This window comes from Macrobrachium nipponense, chromosome 36, assembly GCF_015104395.2.
Source record: "Macrobrachium nipponense isolate FS-2020 chromosome 36, ASM1510439v2, whole genome shotgun sequence".
Taxonomy (NCBI): domain Eukaryota; kingdom Metazoa; phylum Arthropoda; class Malacostraca; order Decapoda; family Palaemonidae; genus Macrobrachium; species Macrobrachium nipponense.
Window position 1 is genome coordinate 41502511 of NC_087220.1, and position 17590 is coordinate 41520100.

Below are 17590 nucleotides of genomic sequence, written 5' to 3' on the forward strand. Positions count from 1 at the left end.
ATCAAGGCCAGATGAGAAAAGGGCGGAGGGAGTGAGCTGGTCGTAACAGCAAGTGTTTTCTTTTATTTCGCCTCTCCTTGGGAGAACCCAGACACTTGCTCAGCGTCCATTCCTTTCTATGGGTTTGTTTGGTAGATCGGTTCACGTACGTACAAACACATACACATAGTGGGGTAACCAGCCCTTTGTCCTTATAGTCGCGCTCCGCCTCCCTCCAGGTAAATAAAGACAAGAATATGAAAGGTACATGGTGGGGGGGAAAGTAGGTCTTACTCCTGGAAAATAAAATGAAGGGGCCCCCGAAGTCTCAGGGTAACAATATATTAGAAAAGACTCTTTACAAATATCTGTCTCTTTCCTTTGTACCTTCTCTTCACTTGTATTTTACACTTCCCTTGTTCTTTTCGTCTTTTCCTTTTGTGGCCCTTCTCCCGAAGTAGGGGGTCTTGCTTTTTTCTCAAGTACGTCCACCAGTTATTCTCTCTTCCTCAAATCTTTGTAAAAATGCAGTGTATTTGGTTTATAACACCATTTTGAAGCCTATGTTATGTCAATAATAAGTTATTCGGTTTTGCCCTTACATTCTACGTTATGTTATTATAAAAATACAATCGTAATTCGTTCCCTTTAATCAAACTACACTTGTTAGATTTGCATCTGTATTGTATTTAGTATCAACATAACTATTGAACTTACGTCTTGTGGGAATTTTCTCTAGTTTTTAATCTAAATAAACATCAGGCAAAGTCAGGAATGATCGTTAAAATACCTAATATAATAAAAGGACAAATGAAATAGAGTAATATTACTAAACAGCGCAAAATATTCAGGTCTATGAAATGAGACAAATGCGGCAAGTGAAACGAATAAACAAAAGAAAGACAAGAAGCACCATAAGGAAGATAACATGAAATTAATGAAGACGAATTCTACCTCCCATAAAGAAAACAAATAAAATACATAAAGGGTAAAGCCAGTACTAAAGTGGCAAGATTTAGACGAACAGGGTATGACAAAAACGGCACAAATAACCGGAAGAAAAAAATTTAAAAAAGGGAAATAAAGAAAGATGGTCTTTGTGAAATCGTAAACCCAAATCTAATCCCACATCCGGGTTTTGTGATCCGGCGTCCGCCGAGCGGAAGGATGTCCGTCATTTGAAACTGGGAGGCACGACGGGTCTCTCGTCGTATTTGTCTCTTTTGTTGCGTCATTTCCTTCTTATCTCATCGCGCGCTTCTTATTTTGCGTTTTTTTTTATTATTAATATCCATTATTTGCGAGCGTGTCTTTGTTCTCGTGGGTTTTTCTTTTAACGTTCTCATGCGTATTTTATTTTAATTGAATTTGTCATGTTGTTACTTATGTAGATTTTATATATTAATATTTTACTAATATATATATATATATATATATATATATATATATATATATATATATATATTTACATATATTTACATATGTACCACATATTTATATGTGTGCATATATATATATATATATATATATATATATATATAATTAGTAAAATATTTATATATATTAATATATATAATATATATATATTTATTTATTGTATAACGCACACTTTAGTCAACAAGTATGTATTTAGATCATTATTAGCTTTATATAACCTTTCAAAGGCCGTATTCAGTACCATATGCACATAGACCAAGAACTTTATGTATATTTATGTACATATGCAAATTTTTATCACTTTGAGTTTATTTGTAATTGCATGAATTCTTATAACCTAATACATTTTCCCTGTATTTCAATTATTTAATTGCATTTCCATTTATTGACTTATTCATTTGTCAATTTATCTGTCTTCCTAATAACTGATCTCCCCTTTCTGTATTTCCCATTTTTTACCTTCTGTTATTTCTTCCGAATGAGCACTATATTCTTTGGAAGCCTAAATTTCAAGTCATTGGCCCCTGTGGGTTTGTTCCATATGAATAGGGTTCGTCTCCTGAATAATAATAATAATAATAATAATAGTTTATCAAAGTTTGATTGCTCAATACGTTCTTATGAGAATTTACTTAAATAAAATCAGTCTTGATGTGGCGCCATACACTTGTTTCCAGCTTATAAGTTATTTATTTATAGTGTTATTATTGTCGTTCCATTGTTTATTGATGTAATTATTGTCGTTTCATCATCCATTCATTACTTCAGTTATTCCCATTTATCTTCATCCATTTTTATCGTTGTTTATTTTCAGCGTCATTTTTCGTCCAATAACTATTCAAATGTATTCTAATTCTCATTTAACCATTTTGATAATCGTAATGACTCCCATTTCCTTCTTTTGTCCGTTATCATTTATCCTCATTTCCATTCGTCTACTCGTGTTTATTTCCATTATTATCTTGACCCCCATTACTTATATTTATCCTCACTTTTATTGTTCCACATTATCCATTTACATCTCTCCTTGCAGTTATAATATATTATCTTGCCCATCATTCATTCATGCACTCATTTTCCAGCACGATGAAGGGACCGCACTCACGGACGTGGACGGTCGTGTGGCTGGTCGTGCTCGTCGCAGCTCCGTCGTGCGTGTCGTCCGCACGGTGTCCCCGGTCGTGCAAGTGCGAATACGACGCTACGGGACGGAAGACGGTCGTCTGCGACAACGGAAGCCTGACGGACCCGATACCCGTCTTCGACATGGAGCGGGACACGAAGGTGAGGGGTGCTCTCTCTCTCTCTCTCCTGTCAAATCACTAAGAGAGTTCTCTCTCTCTCTCTCTCTCTCTCTCTCTCTCTCTCCAGCAGACCTAGATACAGTGGAAAGTTTAAGAGATGATCCAAGGAAGATAAGCAAGAAAAGGACCTTGGAATCATTAATACGTGCCAAGGACTTGAAATCGACAAAGCAGTGCATCAAAGCTGAAAAGGAGGCAAGGAACTAGTGAGATATATAAAGAAGCAGCTTTACACATCAATAGTTAGACCCCATCTTGAATATACAGTACAATTTTGGTCACCAACGCTAAGAAAGGACTAATTGAATAGATTAGAAGGGGTACAAGCAAGAGCCACAAAGTCAATTCCATCCATCAGGCAAATAGGTTACCGAAGACGGCTAGAGAGCCGGAACATGTATGGATTAGAAACACGACGATTGCGAGGACAACTAACAGAGATTTTCAAAATACTGAAATGATTGAAGGAAACTAGAACTGAAGAGATACGACACATCCCATTGTGGGAACTTCTTCACATACAAGGTATGTGGCACATAGAATAAACCGCCACCAGAAGTTGTAAACAGCAGTAGTGTGGAAAAGTTTAAAAGAAAGGTAGTCAAAATCATTAGAACACTGAATGAATTGTAAAACCTGCTCCTAGAGGTGAGTGAGCACATGATGTCTCCTCGGATGGACTAACAAGTCTTTGAGACATCTTAGTCCTTTAAACTCCGTGTAACTCTTGTCTAATCATTAAGTCTCTCTCTCTCTCTCTCTCTCTCATTACACTAAGTGTGTTTATTTTTCGTATCTTGTCGTAAGAAGTGATATAGTATCATTGTAGTGCGTAGTTGGATGATAATTTAACCATTCAAAATGTGTATTTATCACTTCAGAAGAAGTTGAATTTTCATGGTCTTTCTCTTGGTAATGCAAATGAGGCTCCCTTTTTTATAGCCAAAAGTCTGTAACTGTTTGTGGCCTAATTGGCTCTGTTGGTTGGACAAAATCCCGAAGTGCCACACCAGGCCGCTTAATCCCTGTCGCAACTTATATCACCTCACCTAAACCATCAGAACAAAATAGTGCAGTACATCTAGCCGTCCCTACCCACACGGACCCCGGCCAATTCGGGAATGTCAAACACGAAGGAACTTTTCCAAAAGTTTGCGAGCTACATGCGGGTGCAGAATTGCCTCAGATACAAATACGCGAAATAAAGTTGAATGGAACCGCCCCCACCCCCGCCCTCCTGCCCCCGAGTGGTCAAATTGAAGGGCAAGATTGAAACTGCCAGTGGAAAGAAATTATGCAATTCAATCTTCCTTCTCTGTTCCATTACCAGCAACTTCTTTACGCTTCCAATAAAGGCAGAAATCAAAGAAAATAATCTGTAATGGCTCCCAGAAGGAAAACAGCGATATTTCAGGGAAACTGGGAGGGAAATAACTCGAATTCAGTTTGATATTTCTTTCGATCCTTCCTTCAGCTCTGGACTTTGTCCTTTGATGTGAGTGTAATGTTTTTTTGTGCCCTTGTTTAAAAGGAAACAGATACGTAGTTGAAGGTCCCGCTTAGATTTATTAGGTTTTGTAGACCTGATTAAAAGGAATACAATCCGGGGTACAGATTCGATTTGTGTTTTAAAGGTCCCTCTGAGATTTCTTAGTTTTTATGGACCTGTAGATAGACATTTCTCATCAGTATTTCATTGAAACGGCACAGAGGTTGTGGTTGTTGGAGAACTTTGATTGCTGGGAAAATACAAAACATGAAAAATAGCATTCCCAGATTTGATGATCGTCATTTCCAGACTTTGTTTGTTTAGGTCTTTGGTTTTTAGAGATAAGTTTCTTAAGCATGCGTTCATCTTTAAAAAAAATTTTGAATTAATAATAATAATAATAATAATAATAATAATAATGAGTAATGACTAAAGTTAAAGGTTCATATTAGCAATGAAATCTAGATACTAAAATGATGAAGCTCAAAAAAATTCATATAAACATTTACTTTCAATTAAGAACCTTTGATATATATTGTGACTTTACCGATATTATTATTATTTGTAGTTTGTGTGTGTATACATATATATATATATATATAATATATATATATATATATATATATATATATTATAGTCTGTTTATATATTTACAACATATATATAGGAATACAAATGGACCAAAGAAACCATCACAAACGTAATAGAAGAACAGAAAATCGGAATTCACTCCCCCAGGAAAGTGTATAATAAAACGCTTGGACTTGTTAAAGGCAGCGAAAAATATTCATGTATTCCAAGAAACTGTGTCGGAGGAGCATCCAAGAAATAACTATAAAAGATGAATACGAAATTTAAGGAGAAAATAACACTGAGAAAGGAGACCATATCGATCGGCGAAAATGGGGCCGCTAAGACGAAGATTTTGGGAAATGGACGAAATTCGTCGGTGTATGAGATTCGAGTTGAGAACATCACACACGAATAGGGAGAAATGGCCCCTTTTCAGCTTTTGATTTTTATGAATGGGTAGCCGGATAGATTATGGGTAACAAAACATGAGCTGTTTATGCAACATTTCCCAAATGCGAAAATAAAATCATCATCCTTTTCCTTCTTTATATATTTATTTTTTTGTAAAGTGAAACTTGGGTGCTTCGTGTATATAGAGGGGAATTTTGGGGTTATTTTGAATTTACCAGAAAGAATGAAAAAACGGAAGGGGGGTGGCCGGTATTGGTACTTAACACTTGCTTTATACAAGCACGAGCATCAATTGCAAGAACATGTGTTTTTCCCTTCAACCTGCAGACTATCATACCAGTCATTCTTTTGATAGATTATATCATTTTCTAACTTAGAATTAAAATATCAAATTTTGTTATACCTTATACCAACAGAGAATTCAGGCTTCTTAAGATAAAAAATACCTTTTTATTTTTTTACTAACTGACAGTCTAAAAATTTCCTTTTCCAACACTTTATTTAAGCAACAGGGCTTATTAAACCCCACCCTTTTATCGGCAGATTCTCACCATCACCGCCCCGGAGGACCAGAGTAACACGCTGACGGTGGGTCCCATCTTCTCGACGCTCTCCCAGCTGGAGGAGATCCACATCACCAAGTCCAACGTCCCAGCCATCGGCGAGAACTCCTTCTGGGGCCTCAGGCACCTCAGGCTTCTTAACCTGACCAACAACAACATCACTCTACTCCTCGACTCGCATTTGAGGGGCATGAGGTCACTCGAGGTCAGTGAAGCATTACGTCGCCTCTGAGTCATTGGACGGCATCCTGGTGCTTTGTTGATGCTTAAGCTTTTAGATTTCTGCCCCCCCAAAAAAAAAAAAACATTGAAATGGCTTTGTTTGTCGTCCGCACTTTTTTTCTGTCCGCCCTCAGATCTTGAAAAATACAAAGGCTAGAGGGCTGCAAACTGGTATGTTGATTATCCACCCTCCAATCATCAAACGTATCAAATTGCAGCCTTCTAGCCTCTGTAGTTTTTTAAAATTTCAATAAAGGTTAAAGTTAGTCATGATCGTGCCAACAACTCAGACCACCAGTGGGCTGTGGCTGAAAGTTTCATGGGCCGCTGCTGAAAGTTTCAAGCAGCATTATGCGCTGTAAGAAAACTCGATTGCGCCGAAGAAACTTCGGCTCATTTTTTACTTGTTTCTAGTTTTTCCAAATTCTTTTGCAAGTAGAGCACCCTTCAGGAAGGTGGAAAGTTTCGTTGCTTTTTTTTTGCACATAATGAAGTGTGATTATGATTTCATCCCGTGGAGACATGTTGCAGAATCTCAAAAACGTTCCTTTTTAGCTTCCAGAATGAAATAAGATTTAAAAACTTTTATAAAGCACTTTATCCTTTGAATGAAGATCACAAAAATATTTCAGTTGAACTAATGAAGTTCATTTCTTGCCTTTTATCATTTTAGCTCATTTCATCTGAAGCTGATAAAGAGACTCTGAATGGTACTTATAAGATGCTTGAAAGTAGGAATCATGATGTGCATTTGTATACTTCTACTATAAACTGAAACTTTAGGGCACCATACCATTTTTGAGGTCGAATCACATAGGTTCCGGAGGTCAAGTGCAGTCAACGCAATGGTATTTTTTTAGGGTTACCGAGCTAGTCAGCACCTAAACAGCAGGTCAGATAAGGACAGCTTTGATGCATTTATGAAAAGAATATTCTTTTCATTAGTATAATCCAGTCCACTTTTGTATGTTACAACCCTTAAATGATGTTTGCTCCATCTGCAGTTTGCTAATTCTGCCTATTTTTGTAGATTCAATAATGTACATTTAAAGTGCCTTGTCATGAAAATGGAAATGAATATTTAGGCTGTACGTATATAGACAGTCTCGCCCGTTCCTAGATAGTTCAGTATTTGTCTCAAACCTAACAGTTTTGTTCTCGGGCATCGTATTATTCAATTTTTCACATATGACCATTCTTTTCTGTAGACGTTTGCTGGACAAGTTCATGTCATTTTGGCAAATATCATAAGAATATACGCTTATTGTAAATAATAATAATAATAATAATAATAATAATAATAATAATAATAATAATAATAATAATAACAATAATAATAATAATAATGTGGCACCGTAGCAGAGTGGGTTAGGTCGTCAATTGACTGGTTAAGCAACATTGGGGCTGGTCAGTCGTTGGATGGGTGAACCGCTCTCCTCGGCGTTGATTCCTTGAGAAAGGATCTTTACCATAATTTCCTCAGTCTACTCACCTGATAGGGTAGGGTCCAGCAATGGGGTAAATAGCAAAACTCAGCAATGATGGAAAGAAATCAAGGATTAAACGACAACGACGTAAATGGAACCTCTGGCAACAGAGGAGCTTCGTCCGGCAGCCAGGTATTCAGCCCAATTGAAGGGGAAGACAGTCAGGTACTTGGAGGTCGTCATCCAGCAACTGACCACCACAACGATAGTAACCAACAACCAGAGACTGGGGCTACAGAAGCAAACCAGAGGAAGAAATGGAGAAGAGAAGAAAATAAGGAAATATGGAGATGCTACATCAGAGGCAACCCGACGGAGAAAGGATATGGAAGAAGGTTGGTCAACATCTGGAATGAGAGGAATAACACCCCCCAAACAGAGCAGAGGCTGGCAGACCAAGTAAGGAGCATAAAGAAAAAGAACTGGCTCTCCCCAACAGAAAGAGAGGAACACCACAACAAATTACAAGAAGACGAACTGAGAGACGATGCCACAGAAGACGACAGGGATGATGAGGTATCAAACAACGACACACGACGAAACACCGACGAAGTAACAGAATGGGTAGAAAAGATCAGACAGTGGATGGAACCAGATACAGAGAGAACAAAGATCCCCTCCATGAAAGCCTACAACACCCAGAAATTAAGGGAGAAAACAAGTGAGGTCAATGAAATAATGAGACTAATACACACCACCAATATCACAGAAACAAATAACAAATAATATGCAGGAGCAAGATTAGTAGCAGAACTGATGGGGATACGAACACCAACACCACCAGCGCAACTAACCCAACCGAAACCAAAACAGCAACAGCAACTCTGACTTGAGTAAACTGAAAGAGATGGCAGAAAAAAGGCTATGAAGCAAGAAAATAAGGGAGGAACTGAACGAGAAATACAAAGTACAGGAGAGGGGACTAAACAACACAATAGAAGATGTAAAACAGAGGCTTAAGGCCAAAGCACATAAGATCCAACGGTACATGAACAGGAATAAGGGATACCAACAGAACAAACTATTCGGAACCAACCAGAAAAGACTATGCAGCCAACTAAGAGGGGAAGACAACCACCAAGAAATTCCTGAAGCCGAAAACATATGGAGCGTGGATCCAGGAAGTCAAGGCAGAAGAAACAGGGAGAATAAAACAAAGATTCACTGACATCACGACAGACACAGTCAGACACCAACTAAAGAAAATGTCCAACTGGAAAGCCCCAGGTCCCGATGAAGTCCATGGATACCGGCTCAAAAACTTCAAGGCCCTACACCCAAGAATAGCAGAACAACTCCAGCATTGTATCACAAATCACCATGTGCCCAAATGGATGACCACAGGAAGAACATCCTTAGTCCAGAATGACAAGAGTAAGGGAAATATAGCCAGTAACTACAGGCCTATCACCTGCCTACCAATGATGTGGAAGTTACTAACAGGTATCATCAGCGAAAGGCTATACAACTACCTAGAGGATACAAACACCATCCCCCACCAACAGGAAGGCTGCAGAAGGAAGTGTAGGGTCACAAAAGACCAGCTCCTGATAGACAAAATGATAATGAAGAACAGTAAGAGAAGAAAAACCAACCTAAGCATGGCATGGATAGACTATAAGGAAGCCTTCGACATGGTAATAGAATGCCTGAAAATATATGGGGCAGAGGAAAACACCATCAGCTTCCTCAAAAATACAATGCGCAACTGGAATACAATACTTACAAGCTCTGGAATAAGACTAGCAGAGGTTAATATCAGGAGAGGGATCTTCCAGGGCAACTCAATGTCCCCACTACTCTTCGTAGTAGCCATGATTCCCATGACAAAAGTACTGCAGAAGATGGATGCTGGGTACCAACTCAAGAAAAGAGGCAACAGAATTAACCATCTGATGTTCATGGACGACATCAAGCTGTATGGTAAGAGCATCAAGGAAATAGATACCCTAATCCAGACTGTAAGGATTGTATCTGGGGACATCAGGATGGAGTTTGGAATAGAAAAATGTGCCTTAGTCAACATACAAAAGGGCAAAGTAACAAGGACTGAAGGTATAAAGCTACCAGATGGGAGCAACATCAAACGCATAGATGAGACAGGATATAAATACCTGGGAATAATGGAAGGAGGGGATATAAAACACCAAGAGATGAAGGACACGATCAGGAAAGAATATATGCAGAGACTCAAGGCGATACTCTAGGCAAAACTCAATGCCGGAAATATGATAAAAGCCATAAACACATGGGCAGTACCAGTAATCAGATACAGCGCAGGAATAGTGGAATGGATGGAGGCAGAACTCCGCTACATAGACTAGAAAACTAGGAAACATAATATTATGACAATACACAAAGCACAACACCCAAGAGCAAATACTGACAGACTATACATAACACGAAAGGAAGGAGGGAGAGGGCTACTAAGTATAGAGGACTGCGTCAACATCGAGAACAGAGCACTGGGGCAATATCTGAAAACCAGTGAAGACAAGTGACTCAAGAGTGCATGGGAAGAAGGACTGATAAAAGTAGACGAAGACCCACAAATATACAGAGAAAGGAGAACGACAAACAGAACAGAGGAATGGCACAACAAACCAATGCACGGACAATACATGAGACAGTCTAAAGAACGGTCAGCGATGACACATGGCAATGGCTACAGAAGGAAACTGAAGGAATGATAACAGTGGCACAAGATCAGCCCCTAAGAACCAGATATGTTCAAAGAACAATAGATGGAAATAACATCTCTCCCACATAGTAAGCGAATGTCCGGCACTTGCACAGAACCAGTACAAAAAGAGGCATGATTCAGTGGCAAAAGCTCTCCACTGGAGCCTGTGCAAGAAACACCAGCTACCTTGCAGTAATAAGTGGTACAAGCACCAACCTGAAGGAGTGATAGAAAACGATCAGGCAAAGATCCTCTGAGACTATGGTATCAGAACAGATAGGGTGATACGTGCAAATAGACCAGACGTGACGTTGATTGACAAAATCAAGAAGAAAGTATCACTCATTGATGTCGCAATACCATGGGACACCAGAGTTGAAGAGAAAGAAAGGGAAAAAATGGATAAGTATCAAGACCTGAAAATAGAAATAAGAAGGATATGGGATATGGGAAATTGTACCCATAATCATAGGAACACTAGGCACGATCCCAAGGTTCCTGAAAAGGAATCTGGAAAAACTAGAGGCTGAAGTAGCAACAGGACTCATGCAGAAGAGTGTGATCCTAGAAACGGCACACATAGTAAGAAGAGTGATGGACTCCTAAGGAGGCAGGATGCAACCCAGAACCCCACACTATAAATACCACCCGGTCAATTTGGAGGACTGTGATAACCCCCGCAAAACAAATAGTAATAATAATAATAATAATAATAATAATAATAATAATAATAATAATAATAATAATTGACTTACCGGATAGGAGAGCTCAGTGAATTGTGTCTTGACTAGGTAGTAACAATTTGCTTTTGTGAATCTTGGAAAAATGATAGCTAGCCAACCTAATGATCACCTGTCAAGTAAATTCACACAACTAAATTTTACAGTTCTATACATATCAGCCTTCTCTTTAAGAACGAAAAAAAGAATTGGAAAAAGCTCATTGATGGCGACATGCTACCATGGAAGTTCCTTAAGTAATTGGAAATTATTGTAACCAGCGTTTTTCTTGACAGTGATTTAAGGTAACAACAACCTTAAATAGCAATTTATCCTTTAACATTAAGAAGTTTCAGATACTCTATTAGCATTATATATTTCAGTTTACAGCAAGGGCTTATCCCTTATGAATTGCACAGGCTTATGATTATCTCCAATACTAATCTGTATCATTTTCTTTCAGTCGCTGCATCTTGATGACAATCATATCAACTCAGTGGCCTCAGCAACTTTCATGTCTCTGGAGAATCTAGAAACGCTGACGATGGCGAGGAACAAGTTACGTGGCCTCGCCCCTCGAATGTTTCTCCTGCTGAACCGCCTTAAGACCTTAGATCTCAGTGGAAATGCGATTCGGGAGTTGGAGCCAGAGGTCCTGAAAGATCTCCCCTCACTGACAACCCTCCGGTGTGCAGACTGCGGTCTCACGATGGTGAAATCGCTCGTGTACAGAGTTGTGCCTCGCTTAGAGATTCTCGATCTCCGAAACAATCATATCACGATGTTAGCCCCGGAGGAATACATGGACCTGGATTATTTGAGACATCTCTATCTTGATGGGAACAGGATCTTTGAGCTGAAAGATTACACCTTCAAAGGGCTGGCTTTGCAAGACCTTGGTCTTTCAAGAAATCGAATGGAAAAGATTTCCCGAATGGCATTTGAAGACTCTGCTGTCCTAGCAATCGATTTGTCCTCTAATAACAAACTGCAGTTTGCCTCCTTTCGCCATCTCAACCCAGTCATTGGCCACATGCATGAACTCAGCATTGGAAGCAACCGGCTCAGCGTAGAACATATACGAGACCTTCTCAAGAGAGCGATAAAACTGAAGAAGTTGAATCTCAGCCATATGCATCTCAATCAACTGTTGCCAACTATGTTTGCCTCTCAGGCTAAACTGGAGGTCCTCAACTTGTCCAGCAACAGCCTTCGATACATCCCCGTGGATGTCCTCCACTCACTGCCCAGTTTGCACATCGTCGACCTTCGCAAGAATGATTTCAGAGGACTGCCAGAAATTATTTTGCGGCGCTTAGATCGCGTCCACAATGTAGAACTGGATGGTAACCCTTGGTCTTGTGATCAGTGCCATATTCCCTACTTGAAAATTTGGCTGAATAACACCAAGGCCTTTAGAGAAGCCTGCCAGCCCGACGTAGATGCCCCAAAATGTCTGAAATGCCAGTCGCCCATAGAAATGTACGATAAGCCTATCATTGAAATAGATGGGTTGGAGCTGCAGCCTTGTCCTGAGGGAACATTTGATGTCGCCGCTGCCAGTGCAAGTTCCTCGAGCTTCTCCCTGGTGCTTGCAGTGGTCACGGCAGCCGTGGTCGTCATTCTGCTGCTGATCATCTTAGTGGTAGGCATCGTGATGTACAACCGCCACACGGCCTTCTACTACACTCACGAAAACGACTCCAGGCACCATTTCTATGAGAACCCCGTGCTGCACTCCGACCACACCGACATCACACTCGAGGAGGACCTTGACCACCTTCCGGACAAGGACGTGAGGGAGGACATGCAAAACAACGTTTCAGGTCACGACCCGACCAAAGGCGACAACGCAGATTCCCCTGACAGTATTAAGAAGGAGTCGACTGAGAACAACGTGGCAGTGATCGACGAGCTCATAAAAAGCAAAAACGGAAAAACGGCCCAGAACGGCAGGTCCTGAGGCTACTTTTATGGTTCTAAATATGATAGGAAAAATGTGTGATCGTCAGCATTTATAAGACTAACTGTACTGCCTACTCACTTTTTAGAACCGAGACTTTTTGGAAAAAAAAAATAAAAACTGCAGTGCGTTTTTGATGCTTTAGATGTTCCAGAATGTTAGCGTATCATCAGCAGGTTAGAATCTGAAACGTCACTGTATGTTTGTGTCATTCATAATATATAAGGAATCATGTGCTCTACTGTGATGTATTCCTAAAACTGACATACATCGCACACACAGCATTTACAGTCATTTGTTAGTGGTGACGTGATGTGTTCCGTAGTGACATGGTTAGCCTCTCCCATTTCCGTCGAGGTGGGACTTGAACTGGAGGTGAAAGTGAGTACAACAGGAACACCTCGATGCTTCTTCTTCTTCTTCTTCTTCTTCCAGAGAAGAGTGGTTCGATTCACTGTGGACCCTTTAAACTGGGATGAGTCGGGGAGGGGAAAGTTGTCAAGTTGTCGCCCATTACGTTGATGACCCCAAGAGTTTTCAATCTGTTTTTGTTTTTAGTGTAAAAAATGAATAATCTGGCTATGTGTCTGTCTCATTTCAAGAAACGCGACAGATTTTTTCTTTCGTGTTTTCGATATTTTGCACTTTTATGTAACCCAGTGAATTCTGATTTATGTTATAGACAAAACTCATTTACACAAATGGTGTTGGTGTACGACTAAGCCTTTTATTAGAGACTTTCTAGGCCTTTACAGTGGGTACTGTAATGCATGTGTTGGTGTATGATAAATATATTTTTTGTGACCAAATAAGGCATTCTTAGATTTAGCAACATATATAGAGAAGTGATTTAAGGACGCGAAGTCCACAAGGACACGATACTTGGTAAGATATATTTTAGGTGATCTCTATGATAATCTGTACCTTCTTCTCATCAGGCTTCGTTTAAATTAAGACAACTAATCTATTCGGTTATGTATACCTTTCAAGTGCTTAATCGAGCTGCCTGAGTTTCTTTAAAGTTTAATATATTCACCAGTAATGTATATAGAATTTGAAGATAATAACTCCAGCATTTATTATTTATTTCGGCTCTTACCATATGGATACTGGGCAGCTTCAAGAAGCTCTGACATTTTCCATTTATTTGAGGGCGTGGCACTTGCATTGAAGCGTTGTAATAGGTAAAAAAAAAAAACATACGTTTCTAGAGGTCATGCCCATATACTTCTCATACACTGTGGGCAAGGGTACTCCTCATGTGGTTATACACCAGTATCTATATAGCTAGGTTTATAAGCAAATTTGTAATTGAAGAAGCTATATTTTTTCTTTCAAAACTATTCTTGAGATTATTCTATAGTTCTTCAACACTCCCAGAAGCTGTTTTCAGTTATTTTGCTTTGATCAAGTTACATACTGATCTTAATTTGATCTTATGAAGTCCACTTCCTTATCATAAGGAACTTGGTTGTATTTTATTTCCATAAATTTAAAGGTTTAGGATAATATGCAGTTCAGACAGGATATACTGGTACTATAATTGAATATAAAACAGATTGCATAATTATGGTAGGCAAAGCCTTTGTCCTAAGGTGAACACACTTAATATATTGGATCTTTTGTGATTTTAAGTTAAGTGAAACTGATTTTTAATTTTAGAGCTGTTTTATTAATGACATGAGTTTTGTTAAAGTTTCCATATAAATCTGGAGATTTGCTTTATGCTTTCTTGGATGCAACAATTCACTGCTAGATTTGAATTCATCCTTTTTTTATTTTAAGCTAAATATGTTATGTGGAACAAATAATGACATTAGATTACACAATACGTTTTCAGTAGCAATGTTTGGTTATGCTTTTCAGTGGCTGTCATTTTCATGTCATTTATCATATTCTTGTACATCATTAGTATCTTTTGTATTTTCTATAGTCTTACTGCATAACCATGTAACGTATATTAGATTTTCTATGAGGACATTCCAGTATGCATTTTACAGTAACATTTTATATCTTAAACATTCAGCTTACCTGTAACTCAGCTGAGAACTCTCAATTATGCATTGAAAATTGCTGTAGTATCTTAGAGGGGTCCACCAGATCGGTAGTGAAAATTGGAAAGCTGAATATCTGTAAACAAACATGATTGGTGATGTGTTAAATACCCTGTGTTATTGCTAGAGGTATTGGTGAACTCACTGGTACCAGTGTCTACATGAGAATCATATTTTTATTATCATAGTTAGCATTACTGTGTCTAAGCTCTTCCAGCACAGCCATTTTCATTGTGGCTAAACTACTGCAAAGATCAACTCTCAGATTTGGTCAGGTTTAGAGTAGAAAATACCTCATGCCTCTGTGCAGTCTCCTATTTCATAAAAACAGAAAGACGTTCGCTCAAGACTTGGTAAGGGGACATTCACAGGTTATTTCAATGCAAAAGAGATTTCGAGTTTTCATGGATCGAATTTTCTCTCATGGTGTCATTTGATTTATACTGTAATTTTTATTTAAGTGTTCTGCCATATAAGAGTAGCCTCAGAGTTTACTTTTCTCACAGGACTCTAATCTTGGGGAATCTGTGAATGTGGCCCTGTGGCCACTTATAGCAAAATGCAGACCCTTTATAAACACACCCCTTCATGAAATAAACGTTTTGCTGATATAATCCTTCCAATTTCAGAGAGGAGAAACATTGCCTTGAAATGGTGAATTTTTGTTAGCCTGACCATGTTATTCGTTGGTGTGTCTATCAGCATCAACTCTACTAAAAAAGGGAAGCAGCTTTCTTTGAGAATAATTTTTAAATTTCAAAATTCTATATAGAATTAACCCCATTCCCAAATTAACTAGTACTGTACTTGTACACTGAACATTGCCTTTGAGGCTTAGTGGATCCAGCCTTTTACTGATGCCACTGTGCAACAGGGCATTTACATCCCTAAATGCAATGATCTATTTCAAGATATTTTACCAGAAATGGTAACATAAAGCGAAACATGAATATAAGGCCACATCCATAGAGGGTGCTTTGCAATATGAACTTGACTTTTTGGATAAGATTGCAAGTACTGGCCTAGCTACACTATTCCATCAAGCAGCTCAAAGACAGGTTATACAGGTAATATGTTTGGCACGCCACCTCTGATTGGCTGTAGGCTGGGCTCCCAGACAATGTCATCAAGCCTCATATCTATGAAGAATGAATTTCTTATCCTTACCCCATCACTAAGCCCAGGTCACCCTCAGCAAGCAACGCACCGCTAACTGTTGGTCTTATTTTAGTATTTCTCATAGTTTCTTTAATGGCTTTGTTCTCGTTGTTCTCCGCAATGGCTGTGATTTCCATTTCATTAGATAGTCTGGTTAAGTAGATAATAAATTTACTTTAATAGCTTCTAAATTTTTCACCGAGAGTTTTTGGCATTGTAACTAACAAATTTTATAACAGCAGTTTTTGAACCCTGGAATTTTATTCATGCCTTAGCAGAACCCAAATTTGTTTCCTTCACAGACAGTTTTTTTTATCTAAATTGTATCATTTTACAGATTCAGTGACATTAACACAACATAAGAATAAAATGTACTTTTGATTGTGGTAAAGCCAGCAAGGGGTCTGTGTTGAAGTCACCATTACTAGTCAGAAAACCAGTAAAATATCTTGAACAAACTCTCCATTGGAAATTCCTTTGTGCTTTTAAGGATGTCCTCATTCCCAAGTCTTGAGTCTTCATAGAAATCTTGCATGTTACAGTTACTTGAAGGTACTGAATCTAAGCATTGAACTTTGTACTTCATGATGGTCAGTGTGCTCTAGTGCAGGCTGTAACCATGGTAGTGCCTGTAACACCCATGTGTGGTCAAGGGGAATTTCTATTTATTTGCACCTTGGGCTTTTGACTGTTGATGATGAGTATGATTTTAAGCTCTTCGAGTTTCACAAACTTATTTAAACTGGCAGAACTAAACGCCACTGTAGTTTTACGAATATCTGTTTCTTGAGATTTTACATGACCCACTTGCTGAAATAATAGTAGGTTCATTCTCTCTGTAAAAGGAAAAATTTTCATTGTACCATAGCCATCGAAAAGAATAATTAGACGTTGTGTACTACAGGAAGTTAGCTACAGTTTACACAGTACTTTTGGAACGACTGGGAACTCAACAGTCAAAAACCCTGGTGTCACCCTACTTCCACTGTTGTCTGTATTATATTGTATACACCTACTTTAGAATGACAGATAACCGTACCTTAGAGGAATAATGGAACTGACAAACATTCAGAGGAATAAATCACTGAATAGGCTCTGACTGTCAGACATAATTATTCTTTTATTCTTATTTATTATTATTAGTGATTTTATTATCACATGTTCGTTGATTAAGAGGAGCAAATGAAGATATTTTAGTAACTATTTCTTATGGTCCACAAGAGTCGAAACCAGACCCATACTAGTTTTAATTTTGTATATATGTAGTGTTGTTCATTTGACGAAGAAAATTCTACAGTACTTGTCATGTGGTCCTAATTCCGTATATGTGTATGAGGGTATATGCAAATTTCAGTAAAATTGGTATTTTGTACAAAATCATTTGATACAAATTTGTCTTTAATTTAGGGTACGGTCAATCATTGCCTATAAAGCGAGAACCTAAAAACACATTTACTGATGCCATTTAGGTATAAAATGAAAGAATGTTGTTTAATACACTAGTTATTTATTATATGAATATATATATATAATATTATAATATATATT

The 17590-nt window shown here is 38.4% G+C and overlaps 1 protein-coding gene across 1 annotated transcript in view; it reads left to right on the plus strand.

Moving 5' to 3' along the window:
- Positions 1-17559, plus strand: part of LOC135203576 (insulin-like growth factor-binding protein complex acid labile subunit) — a 91950-nt gene extending 74391 nt beyond the window's left edge. The window contains exons 3-5 of the mRNA XM_064233329.1: positions 2499-2700; positions 5737-5961; positions 11331-17559. Of these exons, the coding sequence (XP_064089399.1) occupies positions 2503-2700; positions 5737-5961; positions 11331-12830 (1923 nt within the window). The 5' untranslated portion in view covers positions 2499-2502 and the 3' untranslated portion in view covers positions 12831-17559. The remainder of the gene's footprint in view (positions 1-2498; positions 2701-5736; positions 5962-11330) is intronic.
- Positions 17560-17590: the final 31 nt, after the last annotated feature.